The sequence below is a fragment of the Euleptes europaea genome, chromosome 13 (assembly GCF_029931775.1).
Source record: "Euleptes europaea isolate rEulEur1 chromosome 13, rEulEur1.hap1, whole genome shotgun sequence".
Taxonomy (NCBI): domain Eukaryota; kingdom Metazoa; phylum Chordata; class Lepidosauria; order Squamata; family Sphaerodactylidae; genus Euleptes; species Euleptes europaea.
The window spans coordinates 59,102,986-59,127,125 of NC_079324.1; the positions used below are offsets into that span (position 1 = coordinate 59,102,986).

Sequence of the window (24,140 nt, forward strand, 5' to 3'; positions counted from 1 at the left end):
TGCACACGAGGCCTGTAAGTCGGGCGGCTGAGGTTATCATCTACGCTGGCCCCCCAACCTTCCTTCCCCCACCCTATCCATCTGTTAAATTATGGGGGGGGGGGTTTCTGCTCTTGTCATGCCCCCCCCTCCCCATGGCTGAGTCTGAGGCCTCAGATGCAGAGCCGGGAGCAGTTGGCCATCCCTCCTGGGAATGCAACTGACGAGCCTTCTGAACCAGATGCTGGATTAAAGGTCAGACGTCAGAGGCTTCCACGTCTAGCCAGGCTGAGGAATTCCAGCCCCCCTCGGGGGTCAGATTGCCAGAGCCAGCCAGAGGCTCAGAAGAAGAATCCTCCCCCATGGTTCACCGAAGGCAGAAACTCCGCGCTCTGCTGAGTGAAAGACGATGTTCGGCACGGCTGCAGGGCCGGAGATGCATTCCAGCTGTAGAGAATGACAGTGAGCAATGACAGGACCGACCTCACTCCGATAGCTGGCCAGATTTAAGGAGCAGCGAAGATCGGCCTCGGCGTGGAAGAAACGTACCGTTTGCTGTCTTGCCTGAGAACGGCCTTGGACTGTTTAAAGACGACACCTACCGCCTTGCCTGTGACCCAGACCTTGGACTGATTAACGATGACCCTTGCTGTGAGACGCAAGAGACCCCGGCCTGATTTCTGGAATGCTTCTTAGGACTTTGCCTTACCCCTGCTGGCCCCACTGTTTCGGTGCAGCCTCCAGGCTGCAGAAGCCTCGGCTTCTGTGCCCTCCACCGCTCCCTGCCACGCCCGCTTTCAGCTCCCTCTGCACCGTGCTGCAATAGCAGCCCCGCCAGCCTGCCCGGCCAGTACAGCTCTACCGGACCCAGCCAAGGGCAGGATAGAAATCCAAGAAAATAAAATAAACAAACAAATAATGTGCTGTGCAAATTGCTGTCCCCAAATGCTGACTTTGAAAAGAGCAGGCTACACGCTTTGCTTTTAGCTCAGCTCGTGGTGCAGAAACCCTGCGACGAAGTCTTACGTGGGGGGGGGGGGAATTCCCCTCCTGTAAAGCTTTCCAAGGGAGGGCTTTAACATACCAAACGGGGACGTCGGGAAGGGTAGCTCAGCACGCATCCAGGTGCGCGACGCCGTCTCCCGGAGAAGGCTCGAATTACGTTAGAAAGCCAGCGTTTTAAAAGTGGGGGAACGCACATCCAGGTACGGCGTCGGCAAACATCAATAGAATAATCAAGCGACATCAAACCTCCCACTGCAATCAACAGTAATTTCATGCTATTCACCCCATTTCGTCTCATGCGCCGCTGTCGTTTTTAAATCAAGGTATTGAAGCAGCAGGAATTTTCCTCTTATCACCGAACTCGTTCCCATGCAAAAGCGGTATTTTTCCTGTGCTTATTTCATTTGGATCATAAACGTTGCATCCTCCCCTGCGGCTCGAGAGAGCTCACGAAACAATTCAGACTTTAACTCGGGAGGACAGACCCCAAACGCTGTCTGTCTAAGAGAGGAGACACTCGGGAACGAATTCATCAGCAACAGCTTGTTTGGAATGTGAGCCTCCCCTCGATCATGCCAAGGGCCCGCCCAGTATCCTGTTTCCAACAGTGGACAGCCACATGCTTCAGAAAAATGCTCAAGCCGGACCCCCGGCCGACAGGCCTCCCTTGCAGTGGCCCCTCCTGCAGCAACTGGTATTCAGAGGCCCTCACTACATGGCACGTTATCCTCACACACACACACATACCCAGCTTGGCAATGAGGACTTCTGATCAGATGGGCCTACCAGTTCCCGGGCCAGCAAGACATGCTGGGAGAGAGGTCTTCAGCCTTCCCCACATCCCATTTTGCCAACAGGAAACGTGATGTAATTTTGTTCATTTAGACCCATCTTCCTCCCCAGCGGGAACCCAAAGCAGCATACATCATTCTCCTCTCCTCCAATTTATCCTCACAACAACCCTGGGAGGTAGGCTATACGGAGCGTGTCTGCTTGAGCCAAAGGTCATTCAGGGAGCTTCCACAGTTATAAATCCTCTCTTCAGTATCGGTAGAAAAATGGCTATAAATAATCTCTTCAGTACTAGACGGGTTGCAGGCTCCTGATCCCGTTTCGTAAAAATCTTCATCACAACTTCACATGAATCTTATTTGTCCAAAATGATACATAATCTGACAAACTGACAAATGGAGGATGACATTTTGAATATTCCTCCATGTTAATTAAAAGGGGGGGACCTTCCCTGAAGGCAGAAACCCAGCCCAGCAAGGCAACAAAGATTATAGCCCAGCGCTCTTCCTTGCTGTCCAAGCTTTCTACGTGCAGAGGGGCTACCCTTTGGAGCCTGGGAAAATTCTCCACCTGCAGTGGTATGGTCCACTCTATCTCTCGCTTCCTCTAGACGTGGCAGACCGGCCGAAACAACTTAACCAAGTTCCGCGGAGCCAATTCGGTCTCTCTTGCAAGGTGAAAAAGGTGCCTCCCGCCCCTCTGTGATTGCCAACTCACAGACTGTCATCAAAAAACACCGGGAACCCCAGTGGGAAAGACCTACCCCTGCGGAGTGGACCATGCATTTGGGAGCGCCGGTCGTGCCAGAGGAGTACATGATGAAAAGGGGGTGGCTGAAGGGAAGCTGCTCAAACTCCAGCTGCGGGGGTTGGTCCCCTTTCCCTGCGCCGAGGAAGTCTTCGAGGAAGATGCTGGACAACGACAGACAAGACACGGTCAGGGCAATTCTTCACTGCTCATCGAGTTTTGCAAAAGCTCACTAAATGCACGGTCGGCTGGTTATTCCCAAACTGGTGTTCATAGAATCGTGGAGTGGAAAAGGGGCCTTACAGGCCAATGTTCAGTGCGGAGAATCCCCGAAAACCCACCTGGCCATCAAGGTTGTATCATGGAACCCGTTACCAAGCTTGTATTTAGAAGAAGAGTTGGTTTTTAGATGCAAACTTTCTCTACCTTCTAAAGAAGATTCAAACCAGTTTACAATCACCGTCTCTTCCCCTCCCCACAACAGACACCCTGTGAGGTAGGCGGGCTGACAAAGCTCTAAGAGAGCTGTGACTAGCCCAAGGTCACCCAGCTGGCTTCAAGTGGAGGAGTGGGGAAACCAACCCGGTTCACCAGATTAGAGTCTGCTGCCCATGTGGAGGACTGGGGGAACAAACCCGGTTCTCCAGAGTCCACCGCTCCAAACCACTGCTCTTAACCGCTACACCACGCTGAAGAGAACACTGAGGAGTAAGGATAGTTTCCTATTGTGCCTGTTATTTTACCCCCCACCTCCCCTGGCCAATGGCCTTTCTGCCTTTTAAAAAAATGGTGGTAGTTTTATCACTACAGCCTAATTTTGCTATAGGGTTATAGCTACTACTGCTTTTAAAAATCCTGACAGTAAGATTAGAGTCCACCATTCTTAACCACTACACCACACTGTACTCTTGCTGGAAGCCACCCTGAGCCTGACCTGGTTGGCAAAGGGTGGGGTATAACTAAAATAAATAAAGCGGCACTGCGACCGAGTCATGAACGCAGCGCGGATTCGCAAACTACGGCCTCGCTCCCGAGCTCGAGGGAGCCGTTGGAGGCACAGCCAGGCACTTGACCCATTAAAACGCGTCGCTCGCTGGCGACGGAACCCCATTAAGCACTGCAGCCCCGAGGAGTAAATAAGCCCAAACAAGGCCGGGCCGCTCAAAATAGCGCTTCTAAATTATTCATCGCGCAAATTCCGAAGAAACAAACGGAGAAAACAAACTGGCCCCCCTTCTTGTCACCGGCGCTCTCTGCAGAGCTGGATTTATGCGCGAGACAAGCTGCAGTTTAGGGCCTCCGGTTGTGAGTACAACAAATGTGAGCAAAAGTAAATTACTATTGCGGGGGTCTTGTTCTGGGAGGACCTCTTAAACTTGACATAGCTTACGGCCTCAACATGCATGAACACATGAAGCTGCCTTCTACTGAATCAGAATCTTGGTCCACCAAAGTCAGTATTGTCTACTCAGACTGGCAGCGGCTCTCCAGGGTCTCAGGCAGGGGTCTTTCACATCACCTACTTGCCCAATCCCTTTAACAGGAAATGCCAGGGACTGAACCTGGGCCCTTCTGCATGCCAAGCAGATGCTCTACCACTGAGCCACGGCCCCTCCCCAGTTCTCCAGTATCTCATTTTGCACAAGACAAGGCAGGTATGTGGCTCCTTGGCAGAGTATCTGCTTGGCATACGGAAGGTCCGGGGTTCAATCCCTGGCACTTCCAGCTAAGAGGACCAGGCAGTAGGTGGATGTGAAAGACCTCTAGCCTGAGACCTTGGAAAGCTGCTGCTAGTTATTCACTGCACAAATTCCGAAGAAACAAACAGAGAAAACAACCTGGCCCCCTTCTCGTAACCGGCGCTCTCTGCAGAGCTGGATTTATGCATGAGACAAGTAAGCTAGATAATACTGATCTTGATGGGCCAATGACCTAATTTGTTATATGGAGGCTTCATGTGTGGCCCATTTTTAAGATCGAGGAAATCCCCCAGATTGCAATCAGGGTAGGGCAGAAGAATTTGGATGTAAGATGACTGGGACACAAATATTTGGGCTTTACTGAGCTGGAGTACAGTGATCTGTACAGTGCCTTATATGTTGTATAGTGGAACATAGAGCTTATTGTACTAGTTCTGCTGCGTGTTTGAATTATTTTTGACTGGCGGAATAGTGTTCGTGAGCCTGCGTGCTGATCCTTTCATTTGCACAACATAGTTGTTTTCAGCATAGGGTTTTGTTTGTTGGTTATTAATTTATTCAGTTGGCAGAATTTTATTTCCCAGGGGGCAGAATACAGACCACCAGAATACAAGAAGGAGTTGGTTTTTATTTGCCAACTTTCTCTGCCAGTTAAGGAAGACTCAAACCAGCTTACAATCATCTTCCCTTCCCCTCCCCCCACAACAGACACCCTATGAGGTGGGTGGGGCTGAGAGAGAGTGACTAGCCTGAGGTCATCCACCTGGCTTCACGTGTAGGAGTGGGGAAACAAATCCAGTTCACCAGATTAGCCTCCGCCGCTCATGTGGAGGAGGCGGGGAATCAAACCCGGTTTTCCAGGTAAGAGTCCACCGCTCCAAACCACCACTCTTAACCACTACACCCAACTTTTTTTTTTTTACTCAAGCACAAAGTCTATGCAGACCATCACTACTCAAAGGACATTAAAAAGCCAAAAATTCAAGTGCCAACAACAGCTCTAGACAAAAAGGTAAGAAATGAGAGTTTGGGCTGGCCACTCTCACCTGTTTGAAATTTTGGAAATGTCTATGGATTCTTTGGAGGACACGTATGGAATCACCACAACTTTCTTTAGATCAGGTAGACCTGAAAAGGCGGGGGGAGATACAAAACCCCAGCATGAAAAAGAAGAGAAACACACACAGTTGTTGTGGGGACAAGTCATTCAACAACGCCTCTGCATTTAGATACAAGATCACACTACGTTCCAGAACCTCAGGAACAAGGCCTGATTCGGACGCTCTTTCCCCTTTCCCTTCTGTGCACAGAACAAGCCGGTTAGGAATTCCTGATCTGGCACCACCTCCAAACCAGCAAATGATGGTTCATGCATCTTCTCCAAGCCAAGCATGGTGCAGTGGTTAAGAGTGGTGGTTTGGAGTAGGACTCTGATCTGGAGAACCGGGAGGAGGAGAGTTGGTTTTTATATGCCGACTTTCTCTACCACTTAAGGAAGAATCAAACCGGCTTACAATCATCTTCCCCTCCCTACAACAGACACCCTGTGAGGTAGGTGGGGCTCTTAATAGAACTGTGACTGGCCCAAGGTCACAAAGCTGGCTTCATGTGGAGGAGTGGGGAAACCAACCCGGTTCACCAGATTAGTGTCCACCATTCATGTGAGGGAGTGGGGAATCAAACCCGGTTTCTCCAGATTAGAGTCCACTGCTCCAAACCACCGCTCCTAACCACAACACCACACTGGCATTGCCAGGGATTAAAGGAAGCGTTGAGTCATTGCTTTCTTGTGAGGGGGGGAGGGCAAACAAGGCAGCCGATACCCTTGACGACGCTCTGAAGCTTCTCCAGGTGATTGTGCTTCTTCCCGTTGTAAATGACAGCTTCGACGGAAAAGATCAGCTTGGGCTGAATTTGAGAAAACCTGTCCAACACACCCTGAAAGAAAGAGACCAACGCTGAAATCGTGACCATTAACTGGTGAGGAATGAGGGGGGCAGGGGTGGTGGTGGAAGCAATGATTAATTGGACTCTGGGACTTTGGTAGCAAGCTGCGCATAAGTCATTTGTCCGACTTGTGAAGCTGCCCTATACTGAATCAGACCCTTGGTCCATTGAGATCAAGATGAAGAAGAAGAGTTGGTTTTTATATGCTGACTTTAAGGAAGAATCTACCACTTAAGGAAGAATCAAACCGGCTCACAATCTCCTTTCTTTCCCCTCCCCACAACAGACACCTTGTGAGGTAGGTGGGGCGGAGAGCTCTAAGAGAACTGTGACTAACCCAATGAGTTCAGTTTTCATGTGCTCCTTTGAGCCTCACCAGAACCAGTGGCTTGGGCGCACCTGAACCTCACAGCACCCCTCGTCCCTTTTTATCCTCACAACCACCACATGAGGTAGGTTAGTCTGGGAGAGGGAGTGACCAGCCCAAGGTCCCCCAGTAAGTTTCACTCAGAGGGGATTTGAACTCGGGTCTTTCCCCAGTCGTAGTCTGACACTAACCGCCATGCCGTACTGGTTGTCTTTAATATTATTGCCCCTCTGCCTAACTTTGCATATGTTTGTGATGGCTAGCGTGGTGTAGTGGTTAAGAGTGGTGGTTTGGGTTGGTGGACTCTCTAATCAGGAGAACCGGGTTTGAATCCCCACTCCTCCACATGAGCAGCGGAGGCCAATCTGGTGAACTGGATTCGTTTCCCCACTCCTCCGCACGAAGCCAGCTGGGTGACCTTAAGCTAGTCACAGCTCTCTCAGTCCCTCCTACCTCACAGGGTGCCTGCTGTGGGGAGAGGAAGGGAAGGAGATTGTAAGCTGCTCTGAGACTACTTAAAGGTAGAGGAAAGCAGGGTATAAAAACCAACTCCTCTTCTTCAAAGAGTGGGTGTGAGCTAAAAAATAAGTGTGCTGAACAAATAATACAGTTCTCTTGCTGAGGCAGCGGGGAGAGAGAATAAATTCACATGGCAGAAGGAGTGCCAGAAAGAGGGGAAGAATCACTTTAACTAGCTGGTTACGGCTGCTTGAAAAATTACATCTTAAACTGATTAAAGCAGAGCTTCGCTGCCCTCTGCTGTCCATATGGAAAAACTACAGAACAATGGAAACGAGGAATAGGAAAGCTAGAATGTATATAGGGTAATTTGCTGCGAGGTATCAAGGTACGTGCGCACTAGGACAGTCCCCCTCACCTTCCTCCCTGGACGGTCCGCCGCAACTGCTACTTACGTTGACACCGAAGTCGGGAGACGTTGCGCTCCAAATGGCGCCGATGCTCGCCGCCGCCAGCATGGCTTCCACTGCGTGGATCCCGTTGGGCAAATAACCTGGAACAATTGGAAATAGGATCAGCGATGAACAAGGGAAGAGGTCTCCGCATCTTCATTTGAACTGTGGTGTTGGAAGGGAGTTTTACAGACACCATGGACCACCAAAAAGACAATAGTGGGGGGGGGGGGTGTCTAGATCGAATCAAGTCTGAATTCTCCCTGGAAGCTAAACTGAGGCTATCGTATTTTGGTCCCGTGATGAGAAGGCAAGAGTCACTGGAAGAGACAATCATGCTAGGAAAAGTGGAAGGCAGCAGGAAAAGAGGAAGACCCAACAAGAGATGGGCTGACTCAATAAAGGAAGCCACGGCCCTCAGTTTGCAAGACCTGAGCAAGGCTATTAAGGAGAGGACGTTTTGGAGGACATTGATTCATAGGGTCGCCATGAGTCGGAAGCGACACACAACATTATTATTATTAATATAGGCATTGACCGTGGCATGAAAATTAGTCTAAGCCTAATTATGCAACACGGCCAATTACATTTAATCTCTGAAGGTTTTGGCAACAGGCAGGTCAATTTTTATTTGATACAAATCAATTTCAGGCATGCTGGATTGTTGGACCAATTCGGTTCTGGAGTATTTGTGCTGTTGAGAAAGAGAATGGCCTCTTCCTCTTCTTAGTAAAGGAAGGGTAGCTTCTTAGTAAAGGAAGGGTAGCTTCTGAATATGAAATGCAAATTCTGCCGGCCTTGCTTGGTGGGAGATTCCAGCATTTAACATTATACCAGGTTGCGCCCCCTATAACTCTGACGTTGAGACAATTACCCATATTTTATTGTATTGTGAATTTTATCAGGATATCAGAAATAGGCTGATTTTGCCCTTGTTGACCAGAGTTTTTAGATATTTGGATGATTTTATTATTAAATATTTACTCGAGGATAAAGAGGCCAACGTTTCCTATGGAGTGGCAAAGTTTTGATACCTCGCCACTAGAGGGCGGAGAGCTCTGGTTAGCGTATCAAAATTGTAACTCTGGCTCTGTATTGATCCATTTTAACGATGTTTATCTGCTGGTCAAATGACAGTAAATAAATAAACTGAAACTAAAACTACCCACTCCTGCGCTAACATGCCATGCACCAGCTGAAAATCAACTCTTTTTTTTTTTTTTGTAAGGACTAGATTGGCAGCCCGGAGAAGCAGAAACTAGTTTGCACAACTAGGCGGCAACACCAGGACACGAGGAACACAGCTACGGCGAAAACTGCAACTGTGAGGGTTCCTCTTTTTCTCTAAAGATGGAAATCTGGGTCTGCTCTCAAGACTACCAGTGCCAGAAGTCCACTTCACGCCAAGATAAACTGTAGGGACTACTTAATCAAAAAGGTGGTGGCGAAACTGGGCAACTTGTGTGGATCATCCCGTGAAATCAACATAAAAACATAAGAAAAGCCGCGCTGGATCAGACCAGGGCCCATCAAGTCCAGCAGTTTGTTCACACAGTGGCCAACCAGGTGCCTCTAGGAAGCCCCCAAACAAGACAACTGCAGCAGCATTATCCTGCCTGTGTTTCACAGCACCTAATATAATAGGCAAGCTCCTTGGATAAGAACATAAGAAAAGCCCTGCTGGATCAGACCAAGGCCCATCAAGTCCGTTCACACATGGGCCAACCAGGGGCCTCTAGGAAGCCCACCAACAAGACAACTGCAGCAGCACCATCCTGCCTGTGTACCATAGCACCTAATATAATAGGCATGCCCTCTGATCCTGGAGAGAATAGGGACACATCATGACTAGTATCCCTTTTTACTAGTAGCCATGGATAGCCCTCTCCTCCATGAATACGTCCACTCCCCTCTGAAAGCCTTCCAAGTTGGCAGCTATCACTACATCCTGGGGCAGGGAGTTCCACAGTTTCATTATGCGTTGTGTGAAGAAACACTTCCTTTTATCTGTTTTGAATCTCTCATCCTCCAGCTTCAGCAGATGACCCCACATTCTAGTATTATGAGAGAGGGAGAAAAGCTTCTCCCTGTCCACTCTGTCAAGAGCATACATAATTTTATAGACCTCTACCATGTGTCCCCTTAACCGCCTTCTTTCCAAGCTAAACAGCCCCAAAGCGTTTTAACTGCTCCTCATAGTGGCAGGCAGACTACGGCCTGGATTTCCACCGGGCCCATAAGCTGCTTGAGGGCAGAGCTGAAAAGGGGGCTCCCTAAGGGTCTCCCCTAGGACTGGAGGGACCCGTGCTGTAGTTGGCTCTTCCCGTTTCCAGGGCCTGTAAATGAAATGAAGCCTGGAAGAACTAGAACCTAAATCAGAACACTCTGAAGTGGTCACAGGCCCAGATGTGTCCCTCGGGCCCAAGGTTTACCCGTCCACTCCCTAGTTGTGGCTCCCCCTTTGCCTGGAGCTGGAGAAGGAGAGCTGGCTCACCGACAACCCTGTCTCCCGTCTGCACTCCCATCTTCCTCATGGCAGCGGCGTAGAGAGCGACATGTTGCCGGAGCTCTTCGAAAGTCACTTTCAGGATCTCTTCTTTGCCTTCCTCTGTGGAAAAAAGTAGATGGAGACAGGCCTTGTTAATGGGGGCAGAGGCAGGGAAGGACGCAAGGAGGCTATTTAGGGTGAAAGCTTTTACTTGCTCCAGGTGTGGCAAGGAACTGCTAGCGTTTTCTGGAAATTTATGTCTGCGTGTATCATTACATAAGGGGGGGGGGGATTCCTGCCCTGCCACCTAGAAAAAGAAGAGTTGGTTTTTATATCCCGCTTTTCTCTACCTTAAGGTGTCTCAAAGCAGCTTACAATCTCCTTCCCTTCCTCTCCCCCACAACAGGCACCTTGTGAGGTAGGTGGCTCCCACCTTGTGGAATGACCCTGCCTGAGGTCAGGAGGGCTCCCTCACAACTCCCATTCCTCAAGCCAGGTAAAACAGTGTTGTCCGGGAAGATTTTTTTATAAAGGGAATAGTGTTGGGAGGGTGGGGGGTTGCCATCAAGCCACAGCTGCCTTATGGCTATTCCATAGGGTTTTCAAGGCAAGAGAAGTTGAGTGTGGTTTGCCACTGCCTGCCTCCACATCACGCCCCTGATATCCCTTGGAGGTCTCCCATCCAAATACTTGCCAGGGTTGAGGATGAGAGTGTGTGACGGGCCCAAGGTCATCCAGCAAGTTTCCACAGCGAAGTGGGGATTCAAACCTGGGTTTCCCAGATCCTAGTCCAACACCTTAACCACTACACCACGCTGCTCCGAACTGGAATACACATTTACAAAGGGACAAGGGCTGTAGCTTAAGGCACTGTTTGTTGTATGGCAGTTCTTATATTTACTGCATTGTTTGCAATTTTCTGTAATCCAGTTTTTGCATTTCATGGGTTGTATGCTTTTTTTTAACATCTTAGTGTTCCTATTGCGATATGCTGGAATCCACCTTGAGTCTTAGCGAGAAAGGCGAATTAGAAATAAATACCACCCTCTGATCTGGAGATTCAGGTTTGGGGAAGGGCTGTGGCTCAGTGGTAGAGCATCTACTTGGCATGAAAAGGGCCCAGGTTCAATCCCCGGCATCTCCACTTAAAGGAACCAGGCAAGCAGGTGATGTGAAAGACCTCTGCCTGAGACCCTGGAGAGCCGCTGCCGGTCTGAGTAGACAATACTGACTTTGATGGACCAAGGGTCTGATTCTGGATAAGGCAGCTTCATGTGTTCCCCACTCCTCCGCATGAGTGGCAGAAGCTAATCTGATGAACCAAGCTGGTTTCCCCGCTACTACACGTGAAGCCATCTGGATGACCTTGGGCTAGTCACAGCTCTCTTAAAGCTCTCTCAGCCCCACCCACCTCACAGGGTGTCTGCTGTGGGGAGGGGAAGGGAAGGTGATTGTAAGCCAGTCTTCCTTAAGTGGGAGAGCAAGTCGGCATATAAAAACCAACTCTCTTGAAAAACATGAAAACATGAAGCTGCCTTCTACTGAATCAGACCCTTGGTCCATCAAAGTCAGTATTGTCTACTCAGACCGGCAGCGGCTCTCCAGGGTCTCAGGCTGAGGTCTTTCACATCACCTAGTTGCCTAGTCCCTTTAACTGGAGATGCCGGGGATTGATCTGGGCCCTTTTCATGCCGGGGATTGAACCTGGGACCTTCTGCATGCCAAGCAGATGCTCTACCACTGAGCCACAGCCCCTCTCTTTCTTCATCATCATTCATGCTCTAGCAGTCATTCCTCTCCTGGACAGTCTTGTCCGAACCAGAAAATCCAGTTCTCAATTACTGCTATTTCCCAATGGTGGCTTAATAGCCAATAATCCGTGGATGCGCCCAGGTGACTTTGGAACAGCCGCTCCCTCTGAGCCTAGCCTACCTCACAGGGTTGTTGTGCTTCTCCCTTCCTCCAGTTCATCCTCACATCTGCTGCCCTGAGCTCCCTGGAGAAAAGGCGGGATAAAAGTGTGCTGGGTCTTGGCTGAGAAAAGGTGGAGATTGCCTCTAAGCCTCCAACGGGCTCTCTGATGCTTGGCAACACCTCTCATAGGTGACGCTTCGCATTCGGGTCTTTAAGCTTTGCTCCAGCACTGAACCAGGAGCTTACAAAGCCCTGCGCTGACTCAGTCCTTAATCTCCTTAAGTTCTATAAAGAACGGAGATTGGGGGTGTGGAAGGCAATGACCCGAGACACTGATGCGTTCCTGCCCTTGCCCTCCCCTGGCCTCTTTAGCTCTTACAGAAGAAGGGACAACTTGGCAACAGGCTCCAAAGCTGGGAAACCCCAAACTCTGTCGCCTGCGGTGATGCAATCTGACCATCTCCGGCTCCCCTAGCCTTCTGCCACCCTTCTCCAGCCCACGTCAACTCCATCCCTTCTCCTGGAGTTTCTGTATCAAACCCCTAACAGGGCTGTGTGCCTAGGTTAACACCCGGGGGGTACAAATCCCAGTGTGCTCCCGACTAGCGCTTCCGGGAGTGAACTCTCCTGGCTGCCCCTAATGGCCCACACAAGGAATGTGGAATTTCCACCACGGAGATGCGGGGGCAGAGAGACACCCCTCAATTCATCTGCAGAGAATATGATTGCTGCGTCCGTATTAGAAACTCAGGCTGTGTTACTTTAGCCACATGAGCGGCGGAGGCTAATCTGGTGAACTCGATTTGTTTCCCCCACTCCTAAACACAATCTGGTGAACCGGGTTGGTTTCCCCCACTCCTCCACATGAAGCCACCTTGGGCTAGTTGCAGCTCTCAGAGCTCTCTCAGCCCCCACCTACCTCATAGGGTGTCTGTTGTGGGGAGGGGAAGGGAAGGCGATTGTAAGCCGGGTAGATTCTTCCTTAAGTGGGAGAGAAAGTCGCCACATAAAAAACAACTCTTCTTATCTCTATGATCGCTGTTTTCCCCACTTCCCTCCCTTTGGCAGTAGGGGGAGAGGAGAGGGAAACTCAGGGGCAGCATCAACATACTCAGGGGCGGGCACTGCTGGGGGCACCGCTGCTACCCTGCCTGCCCATGTGCCTCCCTCGCTGCCCGCACACCTGCCCTTTCCCCCCTCTGTCTCCCAAGCTCACAGCCACTTTCACTACCCAGTATCATCAGGAAAATGCCGCACACATGGCCCTGGCATCTCTGAGCACAGGAGGAGAGAAAAGATCGCCACGGGGGTTGGGGAAGGATGTACAAGCACGTGGGTCACTAGGCGGGAAGGGAGACATGAGTGGGAGGGCTGGTGGTGGGCAGAGGAGACGAAAGGCACCGGGCATTCTCTGCCCAGAGCCTCCCCCAAAAGTGGGAACTGGCTTTGGGGGAAATGCAGGACTTGGTGGGAGGGCTGAAGCCCTGCTGTGATGAGGATTCCCCCCCCCAAAAAAAAGCTTCTTTGAATCTCACTCCTATTCACTTTTTGGAACTGCTCTACAGCCTCCATCAAGCACAGCTCCGTCACCCCTGCTCTACAGCATTAAACACAGAGTCGGGAGGTCCTAGAAAGGCCACCTGATCCATTTAACTTCTAAGGAGGTGGGGATTATCCTTTGAAACCACTGGAATTGCCTCTGTGCAACCTGGCACAGAAACTTTTGAAAACTGGTTCTTCGGCCTTACAAGACACTAAGAAGGCTGATACAGACACACACAAGCAGGCAGGGGACTTCTGCGGGTTTATTTAAACACTTATAATAAGAAGTCAGGCTTGTCAGAACATCTGTTATCGCACTGAGGCGACAGGAAAAGGATAGGGCAGAACCCGGAGTTCTTCGGGTGGGCGGGTGACGCCAGAGACGCCTCCGTGAGGCCAAAGCGAATCCTGAGGCCAGAACAGCAGGTTTGGCAAAGGGCTGGTGGGAAGACACCCAAACTGGTTCGGGGAAAACGATGACAATCTGAACCTCGCAAGATAAAATGAAGCCCGAAGGCAGCAGGGAAACTTTGACAGTAAGGAAGCGGAGAGCAGACGAAGAATGGCTCCTGCTCTTACTTGTAGCCCAAGTAAGGAGAGTTTTTTAAAAAACGGAAGGGATGGGAGCCCAGCAAATGCAAGTTCCTAGGAGAAGCCCTCCAGAAGCCAAATTGGACATGTGTGCCTGCTCAATAGGATGCATACCTGAAGGACCACTAGCTCACCTATGAATAGGGCTGCCAACTCTGGATTGGGAAATACCTGGAGATTGGGGGGGGGGGAGCCTGGAGATGCAAGAAGCTTGCCTGGAACAATCTTCACCATTGTTCCAAACCAGATTACAATGATTGAAATAAAAAGATCTTCAAGTTAACTGCTTTGCTTTTATGCTCCAGTCTGCTGGTCGCTGCTTAGGACTATTATGATTAAACGCTGCAAACGAAAAGGCGAAAGAGCATCATGTTTCAACCAGAGCTACAACTTTATTATTATTATTATTATTTCAACTTATAAAAGAATAGCTGTCTTTTACTGTTGTGCTTGCGTTACCGTTAACGTTTTAATTAAATGTTAATATGAGCTAGTATTCTTCCTGCCGTTAGTTAAGGTTTTACGGAATCTATTTTATTTGTCCTGCGCAGGATTTTATGTTTGCTGTCTGACTCAGGCATTCTAAGGCAGGGCGGAAACCAAATAAACGAAGATCCGCCAGGGCTACTCACGTGCAGCGTACAGGGCAATTTTATCGTTCTCCTTGTGTTTGAGGAGGTTTTCAGCATAGTTGAGCCGGCTGTCTTTAAACCACTCGGGAACATCCGCAATGCCTTTCGAAGAGTCGACCACCTGTTGGAACCGCCACAGAGGTGATGGATTTCGCTGCTCCACGCCCCACTTCCTCCTGACTGGGCTCAAAGTGGCTTAAAACATCCTTCTCTGCTGATCCGTTTTATCCTCAGAACCACCACTCTGCAAGGTAGTTTGGCTGAGAGCACGCAAGAGGCCCAAAATCACCCAGTGATCTAACATGGTAGAGTGAGGATTTGAACCTGTGTCTCCCACATCCAAGTCTGACGCTCTAACCACAACTCCACGTTGGAGCTTTAGGAAAGTGGAATACTGCAAGTATCTAGAGGTTGGCAACCCTAACTATGGTCAAGCTGGGAAGGTGGCCAGCTCCAGGTTGGGAAATTCCTGGAGGTTTGGGGGGAGGGGGGAGTTTGGGGATGGGGAGTCTTAGGGTTGCCAGCTCCAGGTTGGGAAATACCTGGAGATTTTAGGGATGGTGTCTGAGGAAGGCAGGGTTTGGGGAGGGCAGGGACTTCAATGGGGTAGAACGCCATAGTCCACATTCCATTTTCTCTAGGTGTACTGATCTCTGTCACCTGGAGATCAGCTGTAATAGCAGGAGATCCCCAGCCACCATCTGTGAACAATTGTTGTATAGATTTTTGTTTCACTTGTAATGTCTTCTTGTTGCACTTTTTTGCATTAATTTGAATATACAACTTGATATTACTGAGCCTGCACTGTTTTGTAACTACAACAACCATCTGGAGGCTGGCAACCCTAGCCCCAGCATCTGGGGCAACCAGATTTTTTTCCCACTGATTCAAATATACCAGAAATTTTACATTTCAAGCCTTAGGCCGGTCTGAGAGCTGCCAACGGCAACCCTTTCAGAAGGAGTCTGATCCTGGCACACGCAGAGCGTTTGTTGCACTGCTGAGCTCTTCCACAGATCCAAAGCGCCACAATTCAACTACTGGCGGGATTTTTCACGCTGGTTTTGGCTGGCGGAGGAGGCTGAGGCGCTGAGGATGGGCGGACGGCACGCCGGCCGGGGAGGGAAGGAAGGAAGGAGCCCAGGCGGCGGCAGAGAGGAGGACGACGCCGGGGCCCGAAGCCATGTTTGATTCATTTGTACTCTCTTTTTGGGATTTGTACTCTCAAAACTCTGCATGGGGGGGGTTATTGGCCATTTATGAATGGGAGGTTTCGCCTTGGATTTGCCACTCAGATGCACATTTTCCCCATCCAGATTATCAAAACTCTGCATGGGGGGGTTATTGGCCATTTATGAATGGGAGGTTTCGCCTTGGATTTGCCACTCAGATGCACATTTTCCCCATCCAGATTATCAAAACTCTGCATGGGGGGTTATTGGCCATTTATGAATGGGAGGTTTTGCCTTGGATTTGACACTCAGATGCACATTTTCCCCATCCAGATTCTCAAAACTCTGCATGGGGGGTTATTGGCCATTTATGAATGGGAGGTTTTGCCTTGGATTTGACACTCAGATGCACATTTTCCCCATCCAGATTCTCAAAACTCAACAATAAGCCCCCCTGCAGAGTTTTGAGAAGGCAGATGGGGAAAATGTGCATCTAGAGAGCGGCAAATCCAAGGCAAAACCTCCCGTGCATGAATGGTTGTTAAAAGGCATTTTGGCTCTCAAAAGAAATCTCAATCGTTGTACTGTTGATAATTGGCTCTGTTGACTAATGAGTTTGCCGACCACTGCTCTAACCCCATCCATGTCAGAACTGGAAGACCATTTAAAAAAATCCCACCCACTAAACTCAAACTACGAAAATACACATCTACCAGTTGTGAGAACTCTTACGGCTCACAGGTTCATCACTTAGTGACCCGAACTTCAAAGGGTTATTTAACATGTGGAAAATGCGCTCCACACATTTAGCCAAAAGTCACGAAGTAACCAGCGATGAGTCCACATGTGTGAAGCATCACCAGGTTCGCAGAAAGCAGGTCCGCACTTCTCCAACTCCCAGGCGGGAGGTTACAGGGCACGCTCATTTTACAAAACAAACATGGCACTTCCCCCAGGAGACTTCGACACAAAGCTGACGGGTTAGGTTGGCGACCGCTTACCTCAGTATACAGGCGGGAGAAGGTAAGACCACTGAACTTCCCGAATTCAGCCCAGAAATCTGGGTAGTGTTCCACTGACCACTGGTACAGTTCATTGTAGTTGGCTGCAAGTTAAGCACACATCCATATTAAGGTCAGCCACTAGGAACACCATGCACAAGATGCCAGTGGGCTAAGGATTCGTTGGGCCTTTTCCTATCAACCTGCAACGCCCATGGGCAGTGCTCCCTGGGTGACCTTGGGCTAGTCTCAGCAGCCCTCAACTACACCCATGAGCTCCCTGTCAACTGCCCTCAGCAGGCCGTGCCTCCTGGAGTACGCTCAGTCCAGTTTTGGGGAGGGGTCGTGGCTCAGGGGTAAAGCATCCGCTCGGCATGCAGAAGGTCCCAGGTTCAATCCCCAGTGACTCCATTTAAAAGCATCCGATAGTAGGGGGATGGGAAAGACCTGCACCTGAGACCCTGGAGAGCCAGTGCCAGTCTGAGGAGACAGTACTTCGAAGGGCCAAGGGTCTGATTCAATGTAAGGCAGCTTCAATCATGGGTTAATACCAGGTCCTGGAAAGGGGTTCTCTCCTTTTCCTGCTCAGGTATGCCCAACGCCCAACCTGGTCTAGGGGTGACCCCCATTTTGCTGGAAAGGCACTTTGCCCTTAAAGTTCACTACTGGAAACAGCGAGAGGGTTGTGATTAAAGAAATCGAGGTACCACCGGTGAACAAATTCAGGAAAATTAGCTGGATGCCTACTGAAAGGGATACACAAGATAGTCCTTTGACAGATCAAACTGCTGCGCTGACCTTACCGACTGGTTACCGTGTTCAGTCAAGCTCCTTATGAGGCAAGCCTACGAACAGTTTGCATCCGTCAAAAAAGCCACCTGTTCCTATTTGTCCTTTTAGGTCATTACTTCTCAAATTTGTTTGTTGAGATTAGCCATTTGCACCTGCCTCCCCTATTAAGGAACCCTCCAGAAGACAAGCAGAAGCAAATGTCCTCCTGGCTAGAAATGGCCACTCTAAGCGTTGATGGTCAGGTAAAGCCCTCCTAGCTCTGTAACCCCAGCAGAGACAAACTCCATCAATCTCGGGCTCTGATGGACCGGAAGAAGCACGTGGGACCCATTATGGTGCCTGTCCTGAAGGTGCCAGGGACATGGAAGCCGCTAAATTACCAACAGCAAACACGACGGCCTAATTTCCTCAGTGAAATGGAGGGGGAACGTCTCCCTGAAGGACAGACATAGTTCGAAATCATCATGACCAACAGCTACACGTATGGCCATGCCATGTGCCAAACAACAGCTGCTTTAAAAGCTTTTGCGCAGCTACAAAGAGGAAACCTTGCCCACGTCCCATGCACATTAGGATGACTCTAGCTTCAAGAAGAAGAGTTGGTTTTTACCTTTTGAGGTAGGTGGGACCGAGAGGGTTCAGAGAGAACTGTAACTAGCCCAAGGTCGCCCAGCAGGCTTCATATGGAGTGGGGAAACAAACCCAGTGCACCAGATTAGAGTCCACCGCTCTTAACCACTACATTACTCTGGCTCTGAAGCCCTGTCCTACCCAAAGGCCACGCGAGGAGCCAACAGCAGTGTAGTATAAGGGTTAGGGACTAGAACCCGGGAGAGCCAGATTCAAATCCCCACTCTCCCTGCCCCAGGATGTGGTGATGGCTGCCAACTTAGAAGGCTTTAAGAGGGGAGTGGACATGTTCATGGAGGAGAGGGCTATCCATGGCTACTAGTAAAAATGAATGCTACTCATGATGCATAACTATTCTGTACAGGATCAGAGGAGCACGCCTATTATATTGGGTGCTGTGGAACACAGGCAGGATAAATGCTGCTGCAATCATCTTGTTTTTGGGCTTCCTAGAGGCCCCTGGTTGGCCACTGTGTGAACAGACTGCTGGACATGATGGACCTTGGTCTGATCCAGCAAGGCTTTTCTTATGTTCTTAACACAGGCAGGATAATGCTGCTGCAGCCGTCTTGTTTGTGAGCTTCCTGGGGGCACCTGGTTGGCCACTGTGTGAACAGACTGCTGGACTTGATGGACCTTGGTCTGATCCAGCAGGGCCTTTCTTATGTTCTCATGTGTTATAAAGCTTATTCTGTCCTCCTGGCCAGCAACGGCCACTCCAAGCTCTGATGGTCAGGCAAGCAACCCGCCTGCTCCATTCCCCCAGCACCTGGACCAGAAGAAGCACATGGGACCCATTATGGAGCCAGCTGTTATTATACATCGCCTTTGATTCTTCTCCCAGCCTGGGGCCAGTCACGCTGTGTGCTTGGCCTACCTCACAGGGCTGGAGAGCCATACACGTGACAAATAAAGGCAGACACCACTGCCTTGGGCATAGGGGAAAGGGCTTGAGAACTGCCAATAATTATGGGAGAGGAAGAACACATGAAGCTGACTTATACTGAACCAGACCCTTGGTCCATCCAAGTCAGTATGGTCTACTCCACTGGTTCCCAACCAGGTGTCCATGGACCCCCAGGGGTCCGCGAGAACTAAATTAAGGTCCGCGAAACAAAGTTATAAACCCTTAATAAATTAATATTTTCAATTAAAAGTTCTCTATTATAAAAATATATTCAAATATTATTCTAAGTTTAATGTTTAACTAACAGTTATGATTAAAGTTTATTTTCAAATTCTCTGAATTTTTATCTTGAACCTTGGGGTCCCTGCACCGAACAAAAAAGTCCTAGTGGTCCCTGGTCAAAAAAAGGTTGGGAACCACTGGTCTACTCAGACCGGCAGCAGCTCTCCAGGGTCTCAGGTAGGGGTCTTTCACATCACCTACTTGCCAAGTCCCTTTAGATGGAGATGCCAGGGACTGAACCAGGGACCTTCTGCATGCCAAGCAGATGCTCTACCACTCAGTCACGGCCCCTCCCCTACTTTCTCCACCCCATGAGTGATTTTACAAACCTTCATCATTTGTTCCCTCCCCTTAAGACTTTTCTGTAAACTGAAGAGCCCCAGATTAAGAATAGTGCACCAACCCTTTAACTGTCTTGGTTGTCCTCTTCTGTGCTTTTCCCAGCTCTGCGGGTACTCCTTTTGAGCTACGGGGAGCTCGTACGCCGCCATCCTTTCATTTAGGGAGTACTTCCGGCAGAACGATCTTTGACACTGGATTCTCTCGCCCCGTGCGTCCTCTCGTTCCGCACTATCGTCTGCGCTCAGTCTATTTCACACACCACCTCCCTTTCTCTGCATCACACTCCAGATGCTTGTGCAACGCCACATCTTCTCCAAAAGCTGCCGAGTCTCTCTCAACGTGACGCCTCCCATCCCTCACTAAATCTATCCCCCACTTTACTGATATTTGCAATCTGAGAAACATTCCTGCTGCACTCCTCTGGAGAGCTAGCACAGAATAAATACTATTTAAGAAACTGAGCCAGGGACATCTCAACCACGAAGTCACCAGGGGGGCTTCACCCAGGCCACACAATCCCGCACTCAGCGACAATATCAGCAATGCAAGACAGGCCTACCTTACAGGGTACTTGGAAGGATTGCAGAGGCGAAACACAAACAAAACCCTCTGAGCATCTGACGCTTGCTGTGTTGTATAGTAATACCTTCTTAGACACTGAATTCCCGTCTTTTCAGTACCACACCCAGTAATGACGTGAACACAAATAGTGCACATAAATCTGAACATTAGTATGCTTTAAGCTTCAGGGCTCTCCCATCTGCACAGGAAAGAAGCTCTGTTCCTCTTTTCAAACATATGGGGCATAGTATCGAGCTGAGGGAAAGAGACACACTGTACATGCACAGAAATAATCTATTCAACACCTTTATTAGCATATGCTCTACACGTGGTCGGGTTTAACAGGAGAGACAAGTGGCAAAAATAAAGCATCGCCATTAAAGGAGGAACAGAGGAAGCTATAAAATTAACAGCAAGAATGCAAGAAGAGCCCCACTGGATAAGACGGACAAGAACGAAGTCTAGCATCCAGCAGTGGACAGCAAAATGCTCACTAGAAGGAGAGAAGAAACCAACAGCCTTCTCCCGTGGCCTGGACCCTAGCAGGTACACTGCCTCTGAACAGAGAGGCTTGACTTAGCTACCACATTGACTTGCCCGTCCACCTCATTATTATTTTTAGCCTTAAGCCAAAGAACCTGAAGGAGACTTCCCCCCCCCCACCCACAAGGCCTGGACCTTAGCAGGCACACTGCCTCTGAACAGAGAGGCTTGACTTACTTACCACATTGACTCACCCCTCTACCTCCTCATTATTTTTAGCGGCCACGCCTTAAGGCAAGGGACATGAACAAGATTTTCCCCCACCTCCAAGGCCTAGCAGGTATACTGCCCTAGCAGGTACACTGCCTCTGAACAGAGAGGCTTGACTTACCTACCCCATTGACTTGCCCTCCCAACTCATTATTTTTAGTGGCCACACCTTAAGGCGAGCGACCTGAATGAGATTTTCCCCCCACCGCCATGGTCTGGACCCTAGCTGGTATACTGCCTCTGAACAGAGAGGCTTGACTTACCTACCCCATTGACTCCCCCCCCCAATCTCATTATTTTTAGTGGCCATGCCTTAAGCCGAGAAACCTGAACGAGATTTCCACCCCACCCCAAGGCCTGGACTCTAGCTGGTACACTGCCTCTGAACAGAGAGGCTTGACTTGCCCACCACAATGACTCGCCCCTCCATCTCATTATTATTTTTAGCGGCCATGCCTTAAGGCGAGGGACATGACCGAGATTCCCCACCCCCACAGCCTGGACCCTAGCTGGTACACTGCCTCTGAACAGAGAGGCTCAACTTTGCCACCACATTGACTCACCACCCTACCTCACTATTGCTTTTAGCCTTAAGCCGAGGAACCTGGAAGAGATTTCCCCACCCCCGCGGCCTGGACCCTAGCAGGTACACTGCCTCTGAACGGAGAGGCTCGACTCTGCCACCACACTGACTCGCCCCTCCACCTCATTATTATTTTTAGCGGCCATGCCTTAAGGCAAGGGACATGACCGAGATTCCCCACCCCCGCGGCCTGGACCCTAGCAGGTACACTGCCTCTGAACAGAGAGGCTCGACTCTGCCACCACATTGACTCGCCCCTCCACCTCATTATTATTTTGAGCGGCCACGCCTTAAGGCGAGGGGCCTGAACGAGGTTTTCCCACCACCACCATCACCCCACCCTCCTTGGATGCGAGCATTGCACCTTCCCCCCCCCCCCCAACCAGGTAACGCTGCATCCTCCCAGCCTGGCACGCAGCGAGCCAGATCCTCATGCAAAAATGCACCGGTGCATGCAAAAGCACGCCTTTATCTGCCAGGCTGCAGATAAAGGCTGACCCCCTTCCACCCACCCCCCAGGAGATCCCTTCCTCCCGGAGCATCTCTATTTCCCCACCTCTCCCCCACCTCAGACTCACCCAGGGGGACGCCGTAAGCGGCGGCCACCGCGGCGCGGAACTGGTCCATGTGGGTGTTGCGCTTGGAGTCGGGCTCCCACATCACCTGCGCCTCCATGATCTCCGGCTCCCGGGACATGGCGAGGGCGGAGCGCGCGGCACAACCGGCAGCTCCCACGGCCCAGGCGCGACTGCGGGGCTCCGCCTCCCGGGAGCCGCTTTTGTGGGACGCTTCACCGCCGCCCCTCCGGCTCTCGCGGTAGCCCTCCGCGACCGCCAAAGAGTGCGCCGGGTCTCGCCCTGCTGGATGGAAATAAGGGTGGGCGTAAGGGGGCGGGGGGGGGAAAGATAGTTTTTATTTTCGCCCCCCCCGGTTTATTCGGCCCCCCCCCCGGTTTATTCGGTTGAGTAGCAAGGGAAGCTCACGGGGCAGGTTTTTACCGCGCCTGAACTGGCGTAGGGGAACTCATTCATTCTCTTATTTATTCATTCATTCATTCATTCATTCATTCTCTGGGCGTATCCGCGCTGTCCACTGAGCGCCCGCCCAAAGGATTCTGGGAATTGTAGTTAGGAGAACACACGGAGCTGTCTTTTATACTGGGTCAGTAGGAAGGGGTGAGGCAGGAAGGTAGACTTCCCCTGACTAGGGAAGATCCACTGATTTAGCAATTGGTAATAATCCCTTTTCCTTTCTGTAAATGTGTTAGGACAGCAAGGGAATAGCTTGTTGCGGGGCAGGATATCTCTGCGTGTGTCTGTCTGTGCGCTAAGGAATTGGGGCAAACATCGAGGAGGGTTACAGTAAACCATAACAAGAACTGGGTGAAACTGTTATTCAACTGTAGTCAAAAAGGGCAAGAGTCCAGTAGCACCTTAAAGATTAACAAAAATATTTTCTGGTAGGGTATGAGCTTTCGTGAGCCACAGCTCACTTCTTCAGATACAGCTAGAAGATACAGCTACATTCTAGCTGTATCTGAAGAAGTGAGCTGTGGCTCACGAAAGCTCATACCCTACCAGAAAATGTTTTTGTTAGTCTTTAAGGTGCTACTGGACTCTTGCCCTTTTTGACTACTGCAAACAGACTAACACGGCTACCCACTGTGAATTGTTATTCAACTGTTACTCTACTGCCGCCTCGATGTAGAGCAACAGTGGCCTGTGGCTCACAAAAGCTCATACCCTACCGGAAAATATTTTTGTTAGTCTTTAAGGTGCTACTGGACTCTTGCCCTTTTCTACTACTGCAGACAGACTAGCACGGCTACCCACTGTGAATTGTACTGAATCAGACCCTTGGTCCATCAAAGTCAGTATTGTCTACTCAGACTGGCAGAGGATCTCCAGGGTCTCAGGCTGAGGTCTTTTCACATCACCTACTGGCCCAGTCCCTTTAACTGGAGATGCCGGGGATTGAACCTGCCCTTTTCTACTACTGCAGACAGACTAACATGGCTACCCACTGTGAATTATACTGAATCAGACCCTTGGTCCATCAAAGTCAGTATTGTCCACTCAGACCGGCAGAGGATCTCCAGGGTCTCAGGCAGGGGTTTTTCACATCACCTACTGGCCTAGTCCCTTTAACTGGAGATGCCGGGGATCGAACCTGGGGCCTTCTGCATGACCAAGCAGAGGCTCTACCACTGAGCCACAGCCCCTCCCCAAAAGAAATAAGATTGCTCAGGGGAGTTCCCCTGGTCTCTTACTCCCTTCCCCCCATCTAAAGTTCCCAAGATTTTAGAGGGGCTGTGGTGGAGTGGTAGAGCATCTGCTTGGAATGCAGAAGGTCCCAGGTTCAATCCCCGGCATCTCCAGTTAAAGGGACTAGGCAAGTAGGTGATGGGAAAGACCTCCACCTGAGACCCTGAAGAGCCGCTGCTGCCAGTCTGAGCAGACAATACTGACTTCAATGGACCAAGGGTCTGACTCACTATAAGGC

General features: G+C 50.2%; 1 protein-coding gene across 1 annotated transcript in view; it reads right to left on the reverse strand.

Annotated features, from left to right (window-relative positions):
• Window positions 1-22,335, reverse strand: part of AACS (acetoacetyl-CoA synthetase) — a 43,302-nt gene extending 20,967 nt beyond the window's left edge. The window contains exons 1-8 of the mRNA XM_056859399.1: window positions 22,217-22,335; window positions 16,789-16,892; window positions 14,616-14,736; window positions 9,943-10,056; window positions 7,452-7,549; window positions 6,047-6,161; window positions 5,270-5,351; window positions 2,540-2,687 (exon numbers count right to left, since the gene is read on the reverse strand). Of these exons, the coding sequence (XP_056715377.1) occupies window positions 2,540-2,687; window positions 5,270-5,351; window positions 6,047-6,161; window positions 7,452-7,549; window positions 9,943-10,056; window positions 14,616-14,736; window positions 16,789-16,892; window positions 22,217-22,334 (900 nt within the window). The 5' untranslated portion in view covers window position 22,335. The remainder of the gene's footprint in view (window positions 1-2,539; window positions 2,688-5,269; window positions 5,352-6,046; window positions 6,162-7,451; window positions 7,550-9,942; window positions 10,057-14,615; window positions 14,737-16,788; window positions 16,893-22,216) is intronic.
• Window positions 22,336-24,140: the final 1,805 nt, after the last annotated feature.